At 38.9% G+C, this 19,770-nt stretch overlaps 1 protein-coding gene across 1 annotated transcript; it reads right to left on the reverse strand.

Moving 5' to 3' along the window:
- Window positions 1-13,006: 13,006 nt before the first annotated feature.
- LOC307124152 (serine/threonine-protein kinase pim-3-like) lies at window positions 13,007-15,496 on the reverse strand (the record flags this gene model as incomplete). Its single annotated transcript, XM_079813199.1, has 8 exons — window positions 13,007-13,098; window positions 13,208-13,387; window positions 13,556-13,928; window positions 14,101-14,151; window positions 14,272-14,354; window positions 14,529-14,810; window positions 14,908-15,108; window positions 15,481-15,496. The coding sequence occupies 8 exons, from the start codon at window positions 15,494-15,496 to the stop codon at window positions 13,007-13,009; spliced, it is 1,278 nt and encodes a 425-aa protein (XP_079669325.1).
- Between the last annotated feature and the right edge of the window lie 4,274 nt (window positions 15,497-19,770).

A 19,770-nucleotide genomic window follows, 5' to 3' on the forward strand; every position in this document is an offset into this window, starting at 1 on the left:
TGCGAGTTGGTAACTTGCACTGATTAATCTAATATAGGGTGCGTTTGGTTGAGTTTATTAACCTGCTAGCAAAGCTACGTAGGGTGCTGTTTATTTACAGTTTCAGTTCAATTACAATGATATGATTGATTGGGTTATTTGATACGTTTTTTAAAAAACATCTAAAAACAAAATAACCATTTATGCATCATAATCTAGCAGTTGTTTTTTCTAGTCCTATGTTCATGTTTTCATAGACATGTGATGTTTGTATTTGTCAACATTAATTTTCGTAACACTCTTAAAATAGTTTCATATCTCCATGAAGGACCCTGAACCCCTGACTCCACCTCAGCCCTCCAAGACCAGGGGCCTCATTTATAAAACTTTGCGTAGGATTTGCGTCAGAATTGGCGTACGGATGAAACATAGGACGTGCGTACGCACAGAAATATTCGGATTTATAAAACCGTGCGCACGCACATCCTACGCAGTTTTCCCTTAATAAATCACAATCAATTCTAAATGTAGCGCAGCTTTTGCGGCTTCATGTCACGCCCATAGTTGCCCATAAATAGTCCGTGAAACGCCCACAAGTTAATATTCATAGGTTGCGAAATCATGGCAAACACAGAGAGGAAATAAAAAAAAAAGTAACTTCACTCAATGTGAGGTAGAAGTTATCGTTGGCGAGGTTGAAAAGAGAAGAAAAGTGTTGTTTGGAGGGCACAGTGTGGGCATTACTAATGCCAAAAAGACACTTGAGTGGCAAAAGGTTGCAGACGCCGTAAATGCTGTAGCCTCACAACCTCGGACTATCGCCGACATAAAAAAGAAATGGTCGGACATCAAAGTCGAGGCAAAAAAAGCGTCTAGTGCTCCATCGCCAGAGTGTGTCCTCTTGCTGTCTGAAGATGCGTTCACTCCGAATCCTTCCATTCGCCACATCTTCTAGAGCACAAGATCAGCCTTTGTGCGTCATTGCGCATTGAGATGGGCATTTTATTTCCATCCATTTAATTGAATCTGACAAGCTACAGATGTCGGTTATAATCTTGGGAAATAGTTCCGTGCAAATGTAATGTCTTGCAGCTTTCTGAATGGTTGAGACATACGTCATTTTATCAAAAATAAAACTAAAGGCATATGCATGAATACCATGAACGTAGCTGATGAAGAAATTTTACTATGAAAACAACTTTCCCCAGTGGACAATTAATACATCTATCTATTTATCTATATATCTCCCTAATTATCTATCTATCTGTCTAATTGCATCTATCTGCTCCGCCAGACGGACACTTGACGAGAATATCAGTTTTGTACATTAGCTATTTCGTTGTTTACCATATTTATGAGGATGAATTGCAATGCATAACATGCCAATATTATTGCAGAACATATTTCACTTTTCTTTTTGCAAATATGTGTTAATTTGCATTTATGTTGCAATTTTCGTTTGATTTTGTTTGTTTTACACTGCAGATCGATCAAACGGGTGTTCGTGTAGGCTGTTCATTGTAAGACTTGCTTTGTGAAGTCTTAATGTTATTTATGAGAGGCATAGCCATTTCTTTTACACAACGGTCTACAGTTTCACACACTTTCACGTGTTTCTTCCATCTGCCGACGGTGTCGCCTTTTCTCATTTCACCCGTTTTTGTGCGTACGCCTGGGTCAGAGCTTGCGTGAAGGACCGCACATTTTCCCGTCAAGTTTGCTTTTTATAAATACCAATTATTGCGTAGAGAGCGGCGTACGCCTTCTTTTGTGCGTACGCAACGTTTATAAATGAGGCCCCAGGACTCCACCTCGACTCTCCAACTCTTTGGCTCCACCTGGGTTTGTCGTTCCCTCAGCTACTCTTTGATCCCTCTGGCTCCATCGAGTTCCCTTGTCCCTCCGGCACCACCTTGGTCAGTCATCACCCTGGCTTTGCAACGGCCTTCGGGCATCTGTTGCAAAACTGTGACCGTAGTAATGAATTTACTTTTATGTACAGAAATCCTATTGATTATATTATGTTTATGTACAGAATTTCAAGAGGTGATACATCAAAGGAGCTCCTAGAAGGTCCCGCTCCACCTTTTGGCTATCCTCCACTTTTTCACTCTGAGCTTAGCCACCCTCACCAGCTCTTATAGGCAAGAAAATTGGAACAGGCCAGCCTCCTCCAAAACCTCCTTTTCTTTCTCACCCTCTTCTCTCTCACCTCCCTATCTCCAGCTTCCTCACCAATATCAGCATGCCTCCCATCCAGCCAATGATGCAAGTAAATAAAATAACATAAAAAAGGACTTGCTGAATTTGTTTTACTACATAACTAATTATGGTTAAATAAATAAATAATATTATGAATGTATTTGTTTTGATGGTTAATAAAGGGGGGGGGGGGGGAGAGAAAGGAAACCCAGTCAGTAGGATAAAACACCAACAATCTTAGTGGATAGTTAAGCCACACTAAATGTCATTGCAATATTATTGACATAAATGGTTATTCTAAAGATAAGGTACTTCTCCAAAAAATATGGTTAGTAACTCCGTGGTTGAACTGACCTTCAGTATTAGCTCTCTGTTATAGGCTAAACAATATTCATTTCATATACCTCACAACTTATAATTGTTTTTATACGCTATACAAATTATTTAAACAGAGAAACCTACATTTGCTTTAATCAAAAATAAATGCTTTTAGATAATGAAGCTCATGATATTTCTCTAAATTCCTGAAATTAATGTTAAATAGTTGCAACAACTTTGGTGTTTTAAACTAACATATAAAACACTGCTTTTATGTTAAACATTATTTTATGTTAAACAAACATAAAATAATTCTTATCTTTAAATGATTGAATTAATGAGATGTAGTCCGTTTGAGTTCATGACGATCTACCGTAATTGTAGTATCCCACTCTCTAATAGCATTTGTCTTTTACTATACTGGGTTTCTTTCATTTTTTTAATGCATTTTATGTTTCTAACAGTCCTCAAAAGTACATGATAATGTTACAATTTTGAATATCTATTTTCCTCATCCTCGCTCTGTCTTTTTGGCTTATTGAAACCGTCTCGGGTTATGACTATAACCCTTGTTCCCCGAGAAGGGAACGAGACACTGCGTCGTCGAGTGACAACACACTCTGGGAACGCCCACAGCGTTACGCATCTGAAGTATGAATGAAATCAAGCCAATCTGATTGGTGGTGCGTCATGACGTAGTAGATGACGGCATACCCGGAAGATACATAAGGGACGCTGATGCATACACACACCAGTTTTTTGCTCTTCAGCGGAGCGCTCTGTGTTTTGTCAGTCTTATTTGGTGTTGTTTGTCTACCAACGTTGTTCACAAGCATTTCTCAGGGCTCGCGAACTCCGTGGCTGGTCCCGTGTCTGTCGAAGAAAAAAAAAAAAGACAGCACGGTTGATCAATCATGGGACTCGCAGATGGGTCTGTCAGGGGAACTTGAGAGTGCTCAAGAAGAAAACAGACGAAACAGTGAGAAACAGACATTTATGATAATTTTGTCTCTTTGTAAAAACAATTTTCTGTACATTGAGGTTGAGACAGGAGTCATATAATCATTGTGTAATATGAACCATCACAGCAGTGACCACTTATAGTTGGCTTGTTTAGCCTTTGCATAGCCTACAATAGGCTTAAACTGCAGACAAGCACAAATCATGTCGCAGCATTCTGTGCTTAAAGACGAGAGAGATGTCTGATTATTAACTTATACTTTACACCTGCTCTCTTTGAAGTGATTGATCTTTTTTGTATGAATTTTTTTAAATTGTCCATCTTTGTTCTTTGATGAAGGTCTCACCTTGTGGGTGTGACAGACCACTGTCGTCAGCTTTGCGTGGTATACCTGCCGTTGAATTTGGTCTCTGGAGGACTGTACGCTTTTGTGCCTTGAGGAAGGAGATGTTGTCTGATGATCAATATATTTCCACAGCATGTTGACTTAATATGTGTTTCTGTAATCTAAATATAGCGGTTCATAACACATACTACTGAAGAATTTGAAGGCAGAATCAGTCAATTTGACCAACTCCATGGTGGCCTGGTTCCCAAGCAGGTTATCTGGTTTAATGGCTTGGTGGAAGACACCATTCTCTCAGCAATAAAAAAAATTAGCGGCATGAATGACCTGCCACATAACCGTCGTGCTGTCTCCTCCTCAAGGCTTCTTCTGAGGGAAGTCCATGAAACTCAACAGGTCCATGCAAGGCGAAAGCCACTCCATGATCATGATGCAGTGGTCTGTGTCGTCCTGTCAGTCTAGCAGTTTAATTATGTGAGGAACGCTGGCCATTAATGTCAGGCCAATCTCCAAGGAGAGGCGTTTGGATTGACCAGGCTAAAATGCATAACATATGATGGTTAGATAGAAGAGGTTTCCCATGAATTGAAAACAGTGACAGAGAGGGCAGCCTTCTCACCACTTAGATGTTTGGCATCTTCACTGAATATTTTACAGTCACCTGATCAACAAAACAAAGAATTAACATTTAGCATGTTCACAGCTGTCAGTCATATCAGGAATCCTAAACAGATCTGCAATGTTTTGTGAGTGGAAGAAATGTAAACCTCAAGTCCCTGTGTACACAATGCCAAATCCTCCTTCGGCCAGCTCGTGGCTAAATTTATTAAACGCCTGAAATGTGTTCTTTTAAAAGAATTCCAGTTAGTATGAAATACAAATTTTATATATACTGTATATATCATAATTATAAAAAATGTTTTCTAAATCTCATATATTTATCATTCTTGTCCAGCTTTTCCATGTTTTCATCTACAGCCAAACTAACTGGAGCGTCGACGTGGGTTGGAGGACGTCCTGCTCCAGCTGTTCCTCAGCAGCTGGAAGAACTTCAGAAGTTGGAGCTACAATATGAATCAAATGAATACAATGAATATGTATTGTATCCTCAGATTAGAGTGTTTTTTTATTTAACAGCATTTTTGACTTATATCTTAATATAAAATCTTTTTAAAAAAATGAAACGGCTCATATTATTGAACTAAATTGAGCTGGATGGTGAAAGTATTGTCTTCTGCAGAGCTCATTTATAGCTGAATCTACTTTGTTTGATAATTGATGAATTTTGCACCATTGGCAGTTATTTAAGAAAACTAAATCTACATTGAACTGACTTGAGCTGAATAACGACACTATTGTCTTCTCTAGTGCAGCTTAGAGCTGAATTGAACTCATTTCATAATTGATGAACTTTACATTTATTGAACTGACTTGAGCTGAATAATGACACTGTTGTATTTTTAGAGCTGTTTTACAGCAGAATTTAATTGTCTCATATTTGAAGTTTGCATTGATTCTGTATTTTTCCTGTTGATTTGCTGTGAAGCTGTTTGAAACAATATGTATTGTATAACACACTATATAAATAAAGGGGACTTGCAAATCGATTTTATTCTGAATTTAAAGTCTCACACAATGTTTGATAATGACACTCTTCTGATCATAATGTGATCAAAAGTCTTTAATTTATTTTGTTATCTTACAAATGTCACTCTAAAGTGTTTGGTGTGATGACAGTATTAGGGACAGTGATTCTTTGTTAAAAAGGAAAAAGAACAGAAGTTCCCATGACTTTGCCATTAATCAAAACTTGTATCATCAGGACAGGCTCATGTGATTTTACCACAATTGGTGAGTTTTCGATATAATCCAGCCTCACACTGGTACTCCTTCTCAACTTGAACTAGGTCATTGTTGTGTTCTTTCCATTGCATTGCATTGCAATACCATTCATGTCCACTAGGTGGCAATGTGGTGTTTACGTGTTCATCTGATGTAAGAACTGTATAGAAGAAAAACTAGAAGAAGTTGAGTAAAGAAAATGCTAAGTTACTGCTCGTGTTCTGTCTGCTTTTTATTCATTCCTCCTTCAACATAACATGTGGCGACGAGGATGTTAAGATGGCCCTACTCTCTTTACAACCCCCAGTAGCATTCCTGGAATGCCCAGGTGAACCGAAACTGTCCTTTGATGCATGGGAAAAGTTATTTCAGAACTACTTGCTTGCTATCGGTGGAGAAGAGTTTTCTGCAGAGAGAAAGAGAGCGCTGCTGATACACTGTTTAGGATCAGAAGGGCAACGAATCTACAATACATTACCTCTTACCGGTGATACTTACGACGGATCTTTACAAGCACTGAAACAGTTCTTTTCTCCTAAGCTGAACGTGGTTTCAGAGAGATATCGCTTCAGACAATGCGCTCAAGCCGTGGGTGAGTCCACTGATCATTACGTTGCAGCGCTTCGTGAACTAGTGAAAACATGCGCTCTTGGCAATATTGAGCATGAAATGATCCGTGATCAGATTGTGGAAAAAACGTGCATGCCCCGAATTCGTGAAAGACTGTTACTGGAGCCAGATTTAACCCTTGAAAAGACGATAGCTATTGCAAGACAAATTGAAGCGGCAGTAGCAGATGTCAAAGTCATAGCTGAAGGGGAATCAAAACAAGTAGCAGCGATTCAGAAGCAAGACAAGACGCGAATGCACAAAAATAAAACTTAAGTCGAGGGAGGATAAGCGTGTGAAGGGACAGCAGCAGTGTTACCGTTGTGGTTCTGCTAACCACCTTGCAAATGATAAGTCCTGCCCTGCTAAAGACTGCAAATGCAGAGCGTGTGGAAAAATCGGACATTTCTCAAAGGTGTGCAAGACAGCATCAAAGTCAGTTAACGAAGTATGCTTACCTGAAGTGACAGTACTCTGTGTGAATAACTGCCATACAGATGATGGAGCTCCAGTGGGTACTTTTACCATAGCTACGCCCACATCTCCTACACAGATCTGTACAATTAGGATGATGGTGGATACAGGGTCTGGTGCATCGATCCTACCACAACGCATATTCAAAGAGTACTTCAGTTCATGCGTCCTGTCACCACCGAAAGTGCAGCTTCTGACTTATTCAAAGGAAAACATTCCTATTTGTGGTTCCCTGAGACTGAATGTGACATACTACGGAAAGACTGTTGCCGGTGAGTTTAACATAGTCAAATCAGGAACTCCTCTCATTGGACGTGACTTATGTAAAACGCTGGACATTGAGATTAAGGGTGGTCGCTTGATTGAACCTGCTACTCACTGTGCAATGGTTCAACCATCCAGCATCTCACTTGTTTCTGCTAACAGTCCTGTTTCCGTGCCAACTGTTGCTGGATTTGGATGCGCTAAAAATTTCACACACAAAGTGAAGATCCGGCCTGGAATTAAGCCTGTACAACAAAAACTCCGTCACTTACCTCTATCAGTACGAGAGGCAGTGTCAGATGAACTCAAGATGCTAGAGGAGAATGGCATAATTGAGAAAATTGATTCATCTGAGTGGGTTTCTCCTATCGTGGTCACAAAACGAAAGAACAACACAATTCGCATGTGCGTTGACTTACGGGAACTTAACAAGGCCGTGGTACAAGATAGTCATCCTTTACCACTGATTGAAGACATACTGTCTGAGTCAGACTCTCAGCTGAAGGCCTACACCCGGATGATGCTCATACTACTGCAATTACAAATGCACCCCCTCCTACTGATGCAGCTACTCTACAGTCATTTCTGGGTCTTAGTGCCTGGTACAGTAAGTTTGTGCCTGCTTACGCTACTCTTGTTGAGCCAATGAGAGCCATACTTCGTAAAGACTGTGAATTCCACTGGACTACTGCAGCACAAGAAAGTTTTGATCGAGTCAAACGGGCAATAGTGGATAGTCCTGCTCTTTCCTTATTCAACCCCAATCACAGCACAATACTTTCCTGTGACGCCTCAGACTATGGTGTTGGTGCTGTCTTGACTCAGCTGGATGACACAGGAACAGAAAGAACCATCGCCTTTGCTTCACGCTCCTTGTCTGACGCTGAACGAAAATACTCCATTGTCGAGAAGGAAGCACTGTCATGTGTCTGGGCTGCAGAGAAATGGCGTACATGGCTGTGGGGAAGAAAATTCCTACTACGCACTGACCATCAAGCTCTTACTACTCTTCTCACGAGTAAAGGAAATAGTCGAGCTGGGTTACGTGTCGCCAGATGGTCTGCACGCTTAATGGAGTTTGACTACGATGTCCAATACAGACCTGGTTCATTGAACAGTGTTGCTGATTGCTTATCAAGATTGCCTCTTGCTAACACTGGACATGACTTTGCGGAAACCATTGAGTCTGTTGCTATGATTTCATTTGCTTCCAGTGCAATCTCCAAAGAAGATTTCCAGTCTGCATGCAACAACTGCCCAGTATTCTCTAAACTGCGTACATATCAACAGACACGTTGGCCAAAAGACAAGAAAAATGTTGATCCGGACTTACAGGGATACTTTCCTGTCCGACATGAGCTTGCTGTCGTGGATGGATGTATTGTCAGGGGAACATACCGTCTCTTGGTACCCGAGTCATTACAGAAAAAACTCATAGAACTGGCACATGAATCGCATCAAGGTATAGTCGGCACGAAGCAAAGACTTAGGCAATTGTACTGGTGGCCTAAGATGGACAACCAGACTGAAGCCCTGATACGCAACTGTCATACTTGCAAACAAAATGACAAGTCTGCCGTGACACATGATGCTCCCCTCAACCCTGTTGAATTACCTTCTGCCGCATGGGAAAAGGTCTCCATTGACATTGTAGGACCATTTGAAACTGCACCAACTGACTGCAGATACGCAATAACACTTGTGGATTACTTCAGCAAATGGCCAGAAGTCGCTTTCACGTCCAGGGTTGACACATCTACTGTTAAACAGTTCTTGACTACTGTTTTTACTCGAGAAGGAAACCCAAAGGAGTTGGTTTCAGACAATGGTCCTCAGTTTATCTCTGCTGAGTTTTCTGAGTTTCTGAGAGAGAGAGAGACATACGTCATTTCAGATCTTCTGTTTATTATCCACGTGCGAATGGAGAAGTCGAAAGGTTCAACAGAGTGCTGAAAGACTGTCTACAAACTGCTTCGATTCAAGGAGAACCTTGGGAGACGTTCACTCAAACATTCTTGATGAACTATCGAAGTACTCCTCATGCTACCACAGGTGTTACACCATCTGAGTTACTCCATGGTCGACGTATGAGAACCAAGTTACAAGTCATGGACTTTCCTGTAAAATAAATTGACAGAAACGTGATACGAGAACGTGTGAAAAGGAAACAAGACAAAGTTAAACAGTACATGGATGCCAGAAGAAATGCAAAGCCTTCAAGATTCCAACCTGGTGATCTAGTTCGAGTTAAGAAACCTTGGATGGTAAAGAAGGGTGATCAGAAGTTCACACAGCCAAAAGCTGTTGTACAGAAAAAAGGTGAAGACTCTTACCTGCTTGACGATGGTAGGGTGTGGAATGCCTCACGTCTTGCTGAAATGCCGAAATCAAGTGGAAGTGTTACTCCTATGGAGGTACAACATGGAGCAATACCAAGTCCGTTGAATAGGTCTGTTAGAGTTAGACAAAAACCTGCCTGGACCAAGGACAATGTTTTAGATATGTAAGGAATATGTAAAACTTGAGAGAGCTGTGTTAATATTTGAAGGAATACGACACAAAAAGTTTACATATCTTTTATTTCATAATGCTTGTTTATTCTTGATTTGTTTATTTCTGTTGTGATATACAAACAGCTGTATTCTTTCTGAAAAGGGGAAGATGTTGTGTTCTTTCCATTGCATTGCATTGCAATACCATTCATGTCCACTAGGTGGCAATGTGGTATTTACGTGTTCATCTGATGTAAGAACTGTATAGAAGAAAAACTAGAAGAAGTTGAGTAAAGAAAATGCTAAGTTACTGCTCGTGTTCTGTCTGCTTTTTATTCATTCCTCCTTCAACATAACAGTCATATTTGGCAGCTCTGCGACAAGGCAAGTGGAGCCACTTCCAGAAGTTCCTCTTGCTCTTTTTCTCCTCAATCTCAGCAGCACCAGCAACAGGCGTCTCATCAGGCCAATAAGTATGAGGATGGTTATCCGTCGTGTTGGTGGTATTTAACCCTCAAACGCCAGCAGCCCTTATTTGGTCCTTCATGGACAAATTTGGGCATGAATATCTCAGGTGTAATCCCAATTATTATAATTTTTTTTATAAATGTCATCACCATCTTCTATAAAGTAAAATCTATCAATGTATGCATTTATTTGGTGATTTAGTGAATTTATTTACCTCTAAAAGTACCATATTTTTCATGTAAACTGTGCTTATTTTATGTAATACTTAATATATATGTTTTACTTAAGTAAAAATATTTGTTCCAGTAAGTTGAAACAGGCAAAACCTCAACATTTGACATACTTTGGTGACATATGCTGGTATAAAAATAGCAATAACATGAAATATCAATAACCTCACTGCTGCATAGGCTGAAATCTATAAACCAATGTTATAAGTTTTACATTTTATCACAAGTTAAAATTGTAGAATAATAAATAAAAAGAAAAAAAAACATTTGTGTTGGGTGAGACTATACAAAGATGCCAAAATATGAACAGACAAATCTGACCATATATATAAGGAAAAGACAAAGTAGGAGACATAGTAATCATTTATTTCTAACAAAAAAACATCAAACTTCAATAACCCGAAAAAAAGTAAATGGTACCAAACAGGTAAGAATAAACAATAAACCTAACAATAACTAAAACAAAAAGGAAATGGTAACAAAGAGGCAATAAACAATAAACTCAACCTTATTTGGTCCTTCATGGACAAATTTGGGCATGAATATCTCAGGTGTAATCCCATTTTTTTTTCTTCATATCACTATCTTCGATAAAATAAAAACTATCAATGTATGCATTTATTTGGAGATTTCTGAATTTATTTACCTCTAAAAGTATCATATTTTTCATGTAAAATATGCTTATTTTTATGTAATATTTATTTTTTACTTCAGTTCAAATATTTGTTCCAGTAAGTTGAAACAGGCAAAACCTCAACATTTGACATACTTTGGTGACATCTGGTGACATTATGTTGGTATCAAAAGTAACAATAACATGAAATATCAATAGCCACTTTATGTATGTACTCACTGCTGAAAAGATGCCAAAATATGCACAGACAAATCTGACCATGCAATAAGGAAAAGACAAAGTAGGAGACAGAGTAATCATTTATTTCTAACAAAAAACATAAAATTTCAATTACTTAAAAAAAGTCAATGGTACCAAACAGGTAAGAATAAACAGTAACTCTAATAATAACTCAAATGTTTTTATTTTTTGCAGTCTAATATTAAAATCCTTTAAATACATTATAGAGATTTGTGACGTCATAATGTGATTTAATTTTTCTTGGTGCCGACGATAATGAGGTCGAAAAAAAGAGAATGGATCGCCTGGTGTCTTTGAATGAAAGAATTCATATCTAATAATATTTGATATGAGTTCAAGTGATTAACAAATCATTCATAAATTAGAAAATAAGTGCAAAATAGTTTTGAGTGAAAAATCCTTGAAAAAGAACTGCCTCGCCTGTCTTGGTGAGTATATTGACGCGGCGAACACGGATATGTCTTTAGTGAACGTAAACAGTTCCGACCTCCAAGAGAAATGGGATGTGTGTCAATATCATGCGTCAGGTCTTAAAGTGACAGCAGCCTTCTATATGGCTGCTGCTGGCTTACGCTGTTAATGTTCATCAAACAACAATAGAAAGAGAAAATCACTCACTGCTCTTGACTCAATAACTTAAGTAGATTTAATAAGAATAAGTATATATTACCTTCATACTATGACATTTTTTATTATTTATATTTATTATTCAATTATTTAATATTTCATTATTCCCTATTGTTTTCTTTTGAATCTTTCTTATTGTATTTGTCCTAGTATTTGTTATTAGCATCTTAATTCTTATTTTAACAACAAAGATACCAAAATAGCTATATTGAGAAATATACTATCTTCATAATCGTATACAATTATTAAATAATATGTGAAATAAGATTTTTGTAATGACGGCCAACCCTAGTAATGTGTGTGTGTGTGTGTGTCTATGTTTGCGCTTTCTGTTGTAAATGCCATTAGGTTACATAGTATATGGCCAAAACATATATCTGGGAAAGCATATTGGATTGATTACAATATAGCGAATATTTGGCATTTGTGTATGTTGATTCAGAGTTGGCGTCATCTCCGCAGGTGTTGGGTCATCTGAAATCTTCGTAAGAGGCGGGAGCTGGCTCAATCCCACTGTAGAAACAGAAAAGCAAACAGAAAATAATTAGCGTAGCTGCTGTTCATAACATTTCAAGTAATAGATGCACATTTGATCTGATATAATAGGAAGGTTATAAGATTCATTATGTGAATGTTTGGCTAAAGAGATGTGTCATTTTTTGTAATTCAACATAGCAGACTCCAAGTGATCAAGGATACTTTAGCGCATGCTACCAGCAGCACAGCCACCTGTGTCGTATGTTAAGAAGACAACCGAGAATCAGTAAAAACAGTTAAAGTCAGTGCAAAGCAATATTAAAGAGTGTTTGTCACACCAACTTACGGCAATGTGAAATAAGGCAATCATCAACCATTAAACAGCATATAAATCAAAACTGCCTAACGTTACTCAGTGAAATATTGAACCCATGAAGAGCAAACTAGCTGTGTACTTAGTTTTCTGCTGTTTCACTTAAAGTATACTTAAAAATATACTTTTATACACTATAAAGTGGGCCAATGTAGTCCCAAGTAGTACTGAAAACGTTTTCTCCCTTTTTCCACTCTAACTGGGGGGGGGAAATACAGATTTTGCTACTTGTACTCTGTCCAGCTGGCGGATCTCTAACCCATCGGGGCTCTGGTTTCACCTGGTGCTGCCTCCAGCATCCACATAGAAAGACCCTACCTCCTCTTTTCTGTAGGTGCACAGTCAGGAAGCCATCTCTGCCGTCCTCCTGGTCACCCTATACAAATAATTAAAACCGTTATCTAGACTGACCCTAATAATTCAATCCAACTCATGACTGCTGTGCTTCAGATAAGTGTAATGCCACCTGTTCAGTGTAACCAGGGATGATGCTCAATGTCGTCTAAGCTGGGACGGTCTGCCTCCGCTGCACTAAGACACCAGCTAACCAACTGACGGCACTCTGTTACACACAACACAGTACTTGCCTTCAGCAACACAACAGAACAAACTTCTCTGTCTGGCCATGGTTTTTGTATGGTTTTTCTATCTGAATGTTTGCTATCGCTTACCTGTAGACAGCTCTCTAGGGAAGTGCAGTCTGCTTTTGGAGGTGACCCTCCACGCAGCTCTGAAGGGTAAAAAACCGCACAGGATTTTGTAGAGAGTCACCCCCACTGACCAAACAGTAGCCGGTCCGGCATGATAGAGGTGTTGACGAAACCACTCCGGAGGGGCGTACTGAAGAGTGCCTGAAAACCCAAGAAGACCAAAAAACACTCATTGAAAAGGTTCCCGTCAGAACTAATTGTAGGCCTCAAATTATCTTTAAGTTTCCTTTTGGTTCACAAAATATCCATGTATAAGAACATCACACAGAGTGATGTAGTGAGATCTTTCCTTCTGTAATGCAAACCAACCTGCAAACGATTTGTAGGCTGAGTCCTTTAGGAGGTCTCCACACCCAAAGTCCAGCAGCTTGATGTCATGTGAAGCTGTGGAAATCAGGATGTTCTGTGGCTTGACGTCCCGGTGCAGGACCCCGCGGCTCTCACAGTGTTTCAGCGCAGTGATGAGCTGCACCAGCACTTTCTTGGCCAGGCTCTCATCAAGAGGGCTGTTCTCCTCACTGAAACTCTGGAGATCTTGACAAGGAACAGGCCGCTCCAGGATCATGGTGTAGTGCGTGGGATAGTCAAACCACTCCACAAGCTGCAGGACATTGGGGCTGGCAGGGGCTGAATTGACCTGGGTCATCAATGCGACCTCCAGTGGCAGCAGACCCTGGCCTTCCTGTAGTGACAAATGCTGCATTAAATCCAGGGCTTAATGCGGATGTGTGTGTGTGTGTGTGTGTGTGTGTGTGTGTGTGTGTGTGTGTGTGTGTGTGTGTGTGTGTGTGTGTGTGTGTGTGTGTGTAAACCAATAGGATGTGAAACAACAAAGGATTCAAGGTGGTACTTACAACTTTCAGCCTCTTGTGTGTCCTGCCTTTAGAGACATACTTGATAGCAACCTGTAGACGCAAACCACAGTAAATCACACCTGCCTCACTGTGACATATGTCATTTACTAATATCAATTCTGAGAACATTTCTAAAGGTTGTTTGAATGAAGAGGGAAGAAAATGTCTTACTGGAAATCCATCAGACCTGGCGGTCCCAGCATACACAGAGCCAAATCCGCCACGCCCCAGCAATGGGCCCTTCGCATATGCTTCTGCAACATATAAGATCACAAGAAATGTCTTGAGAAAGACTTATTGCAGTATCTCAATCTATAAAAGAATGCTACTTTAATGCAGATTTTACATCAAAGATCTTGAGAATATTTTACAATGGCAAATCAATTAATAATTGAAAAATAACTTCTTTAATATGAGTCTATTCTGACCTGTGCGGGACCGTTTGGCAGGTCTCTTATATGCGGTGGATGGGCTCCCATCATCTGGGGCTTGCTGGCTGTCGCTCTGCCTCTTCCTCTTCCTGTTAGCCTGATCTTTTGACACAGACGAGGCCAACTTGGAAGGCAGCGGTGCTAAATAGCCAGGTAGCTCTTGTGTCAGTGGCTGGGTTGGGTTTAGCAGAGGTTCCAGATCATGGTCACCACAGCCCTGTGTCCCAACCTCCTGACTAGCCGTCTGGATAAAAGCAGCACTCTTGGATCTGGAGCGACCTGAGGATGAAATATTTCATACATCAAATATACTTAAAAGAATCTAGTTATGTAAGAATAGGCTAGGCTTACTTCTTTAATGTAAGCTTATTCTGACCTGTGCGGGGCCGTTTGGCAGAGGTGGATGGGCTCCCATCATTTGGGGCTTGCTGGCTGTCGCTCTGCCTCTTCCTGTTAGCCTGATCTTTTGACACAGACAAGGCCAACTCGGAGGGCAGAGGCGCTAAATAGCCAGGTAGCTCCTCCTGACTAGCCGTCTGGGTGAAAGCTGCACTCTTGGATCTGGAGCGGCCTGAGGCTGAAATATTTTTTTTATATATTAGTCACATTATATTTATAATTAGTAATCAATTGTCAGTGGTCACAACAAATAATTGTAAAATTAGCCTTTATTTTTCAACTTTCTATTGCGTCTTGCATTTAATTAGCAGTTTCCTAATTGTGACAAGGAAAAAATAATAATTCACAAATTTTGTTTAGATTTTTTTTTAAAGACAAAAAAAATGTTTCATTTACAATGAATATATGTGATCATTTAGCTATGCAATATTTGGGTTTAAATGGCTTAACTTGCACACATTTCTACACATGAATTAAGTCAAACTATGCACAACATCAAACCGTAACAACATAACGTACCAATAAACAACTGAATAATTAAAACACTCACCTAGTCCTTCACCCATGCGAGCCATTGAAATCTCCTCCAAACTCCAACAAGAATAAATAAATAAAAAAATAAATAAAAAATGAAACTCTCCCCAGAGAGTTTTAAATAAAAACAAACAATCGAAACTATTTCCAAAATAACTCGTTCATATAAAACTCAAAGAATATAACATTTAAATAAAATAGCCTTCAAAAAATACAAGTTTCCTCTCGGAAATCCTCCAAACTCCTTCAAAATTCACAATTTCACCACAGAAAATACTCTCGAGTCTCTGAAGTCGCCTCGCATCCAAACCAACAGATATCGATGGGTTCGAGTGTTTATCATTCAAATTTCATTAGACGCGTCGCTATGGTAACTAAATATCGAATCAAATCGTGAGTAACTTAGCTTCAGCACGAGCACAATCTTGACTTTTTCCTTTAACATTCGTGAGATGTTAAACAATTTTGACGTTAAATTGTTTTGTGTTTATTTATTTTTTTAAATATATATATATAAAATATATATATAATGTGATTTTTAGGAATGTGATCTTGTGATTTTTATGTTGGATAACCTACTGAAAGTTTTTATGTCTGCTTATGGACATCGACAGACATTGATTATTTGTTTATACAGAACCTATTTCCTAGATGTTTTATTATATAAATGAATAATTATTATAATTTGTGGAATTGCATTTAATTTCCAAAATATTATTCATAGCCCAGGCTAATGGAGAATACTCGTGTGTTTATTGCAGTTGACCTTACCACTTCGCAGGACACTTTCAAATTGCTCTCAAAAGGCATTAAGGGAGGATATCAGAGATTCTCTTATTATAAGCTATATTATTATTTCTAATAATTAATTAGCTTTTATCGCATAACCATCATTGGCAAGAGGCCAATCAGCTTTCAGTATCTTCATGCGTCATCAAACCTGTTAGCAGTTGAGGGTGGTGAGGTGAAACTTTCACATTTATCCAAAATATCGATGAAATCCAAATTAATAAAGCATCTCGAAAAGAAAAAAAGTCCATATATGAATTTAGTTTAATAAATGAGTGAAGGATGACGTTCCCCCGCAGCAATTATAGGTGAGTAACGTTAGATCAGATGGGATCATAACAAGCACTATTCGGACAGGATTAGTTTCTTAATAAATGTTATAAATAGATTAATAAATAAAGTTATGAACACATTTAGTTATTGCTATTTATGTAAATATATAGCAGCTTAATTCAATTGTGATTTCATGTGCCGTTTGGTAGGGGCATTACGCAAAGTCATGTGATCTGAATACAAACGACATCACGTATTAATTTACGTTAGTTAGGGGCCAAATTAGCTACTACCTGCTCATTAAAAGCTCATATCGGCAACTTTAATTTGATATCAAAAAACATAAGTTAACGTCGCAACTGTTCATCGAATGAAAAAGGAAAAAGTCAAGATTGTGCTCGCGCTGCTGTACTCGAGCGCATGATCGTCAGGTGTGCATATGCGCATAATGCGACTTTTAGTTGCCATACTATGGCGACGCGTGAAATGAATTTGAACTGGATATAAATACACTCAAACCCATCGATATCTGTTGGTTGAGAGACGAGGCGACTTTAGAGACTTTTGGAGAGTATTTTCCTTGCAGAGATTGTGATTTTTGAAGGAGTTCGGAGGATATTTTCTTGTTTTAGAGTTTTTGTTTGGAGTTCTTTTCTTTGAAAGAGACACATTTTATTGTTCTTTTCTTATTTTAGAAAGAGTTTTATTTGATATATTCTTGGCATTTCTGAGGAGAGTTTTATTTTTTAATTCTTTTTTTTATTTTTGTATTTTCTTGTTGAAGTTTGGATTTTCAATGGCTCGCATGGGAGAAAGACGAGGACGAAAGGTGAGTGTTTTAATTGTTTTATTTGTTTATTATTGGTATATTATGGATTGATTTTGTGCATTGTTTGATTTAACTTAATTGATGTAAAGAAATGTGTGCAACTTAAGCCATTTAAACCCATTTTTTTTCACAGCTAAATGATCACATGTATTATATTCCTTGTAAATTAAACAAACTGCAAGCCTTTTTTCTTAAATCAAAATTCAAAATGTTCTTGCCACTATTATAATGCAATTATACAATTATAAGTTGCTCAACTGCAATTAAAGACCTTGTTTATGTTAAGATTATGTTAAAAAGAATTTAACATAATTTGACGTTGATTATTGATTATAAATGTATAATTACTAATAGAACCTTTAAGTATATTTGATGTATGAAATATTTCATCCTCAGGTCGCTCCAGATCCAAGAGTGCTGCTTTTATCCAGACGGCTAGTCAGGAGGTTGGGACACAGGGCTGTGGTGACCATGATCTGGAACCTCTGCTAAACCCAACCCAGCCACTGACACAAGAGCTACCTGGCTATTTAGCACCGCTGCCTTCCAAGTTGGCCTCGTCTGTGTCAAAAGATCAGGCTAACAGGAAGAGGAAGAGGCAGAGCGACAGCCAGCAAGCCCCAGATGATGGGAGCCCATCCACCGCATATAAGAGACCTGCCAAACGGTCCCGCACAGGTCAGAATAGACTCATATTAAAGAAGTTATTTTTCAATTATTAATTGATTTGCCATTGTAAAATATTCTCAAGATCTTTGATGTAAAATCTGTATTAAAGTAGCATTCTTTTATAGATTGAGATACTGCAATAAGTCTTTCTCAAGACATTTCTTGTGATCTTATATGTTGCAGAAGCATATGCGAAGGGCCCATTGCTGGGGCGTGGCGGATTTGGCTCTGTGTATGCTGGGACCGCCAGGTCTGATGGATTTCCAATAAGACATTTTCTTCCCTCTTCATTCAAACAACCTTTAGAAATGTTCTCAGAATTGATATTAGTAAATGACATATGTCACAGTGAGGCAGGTGTGATTTACTGTGGTTTGCGTCTACAGGTTGCTATCAAGTTAGTCTCTAAAGGCAGGACACACAAGAGGCTGAAAGTTGTAAGTAGCTACCACCGTGAATCTGTTGTTGTTTCACATCCTATTGGTTTGCACCATAGACCGTAAAAAAATATGGACGACGCGACTTCATTGACTTCCGCTGACCAGAGTTGAAGCTTTCGGAGGCTGCACACGGCGCTGACATCTTGGGACCGAGTCTGCACAGTAGAGATCAGGAAGTAGAGGCGCGATTATCAAAAGCCCGCCCACATTCTCACATATGCAGAACAATTCATTATGTTGGTGTGAAATAAACAGTTATGGAAATGTAGAAATGAAAGCTAAAGCTCCAATCTCCTCCCAAAAATCCCGAAAAAAGTCTGTTAGTGCCTTAGTGACTACTTCACTCAGAGAAGCCGTCAGTCTCAGCTGTCAATCATGACGTCACATCCCCCGTTTTTATAACATCAAATAACGAACTAAAACTAAACTTATTTAAAAAACGAACACTTGAAATGAAATCATCGTGATAAAAACTGCCTGATATGACAGAAACCATCTTTAGGAAACAATTATTTCAAGTGTAATTTAATTGTTTAGTGTGTCTCGCGTCCATTCTAATACATGGAGAGGTGGGGTTTAGGAGCTATACTGGGACCAACCACCAGGGGGCGATCATGGCGTGGAGGCTTCAGTTTCTGAGAGGAGTGCTACAGGCTTGGTTTGCACACACACACACACACACACACACACACACACACACATCCGCATTCAGCCCTGGACGTAATAATAATAATTAATCTATGTTAAAACGCCAGTGTCTGTCAACATTCATGGGCGGGGCCTGTGGCTGATGAGACGTCACACCAGCCCCATGGCTGAAAACAGGTAGTTGGGAGACACTGCTTATGATTTATGGGGATTAAAAAAAAGGAGTTTGTGGATTTTTACCACTATAGGGTGGTTGTGTACACACACTGCCAACACACATTTATGTCCAAATTTTGCATAATAGGTCCCCTTTAAGATTTTTTTTAATGCTCAGAACAATAAGAAAATCAGGTGGCGATACACGCATAGAATGCAAATCATCACCAAAAAATAATAATCACAATAATCAACATCTTGTATGAAAAGGTAGTTTTCCACATGGAACTGGGGAACTGACCACCTTATTATCGTTAACTAAAACTAAAACCACTGTTAAAGGGTCATGAAACCCTAAACCAAATTTTCTGAGATTTTAACAGAAGTATGTGTGTTGTACATCATGGAAGGCAATCTTACCATCTGTTAGTTTTGAATGTGGGAGAAAACGAGTTAATTTTAAACCTTTTTGCTCTATTTTCAACCTGGTTTAAATTCATCT

Source organism: Gobio gobio (assembly GCF_949357685.1).
Source record: "Gobio gobio genome assembly, chromosome: 3".
Lineage (NCBI taxonomy): Eukaryota > Metazoa > Chordata > Actinopteri > Cypriniformes > Gobionidae > Gobio > Gobio gobio.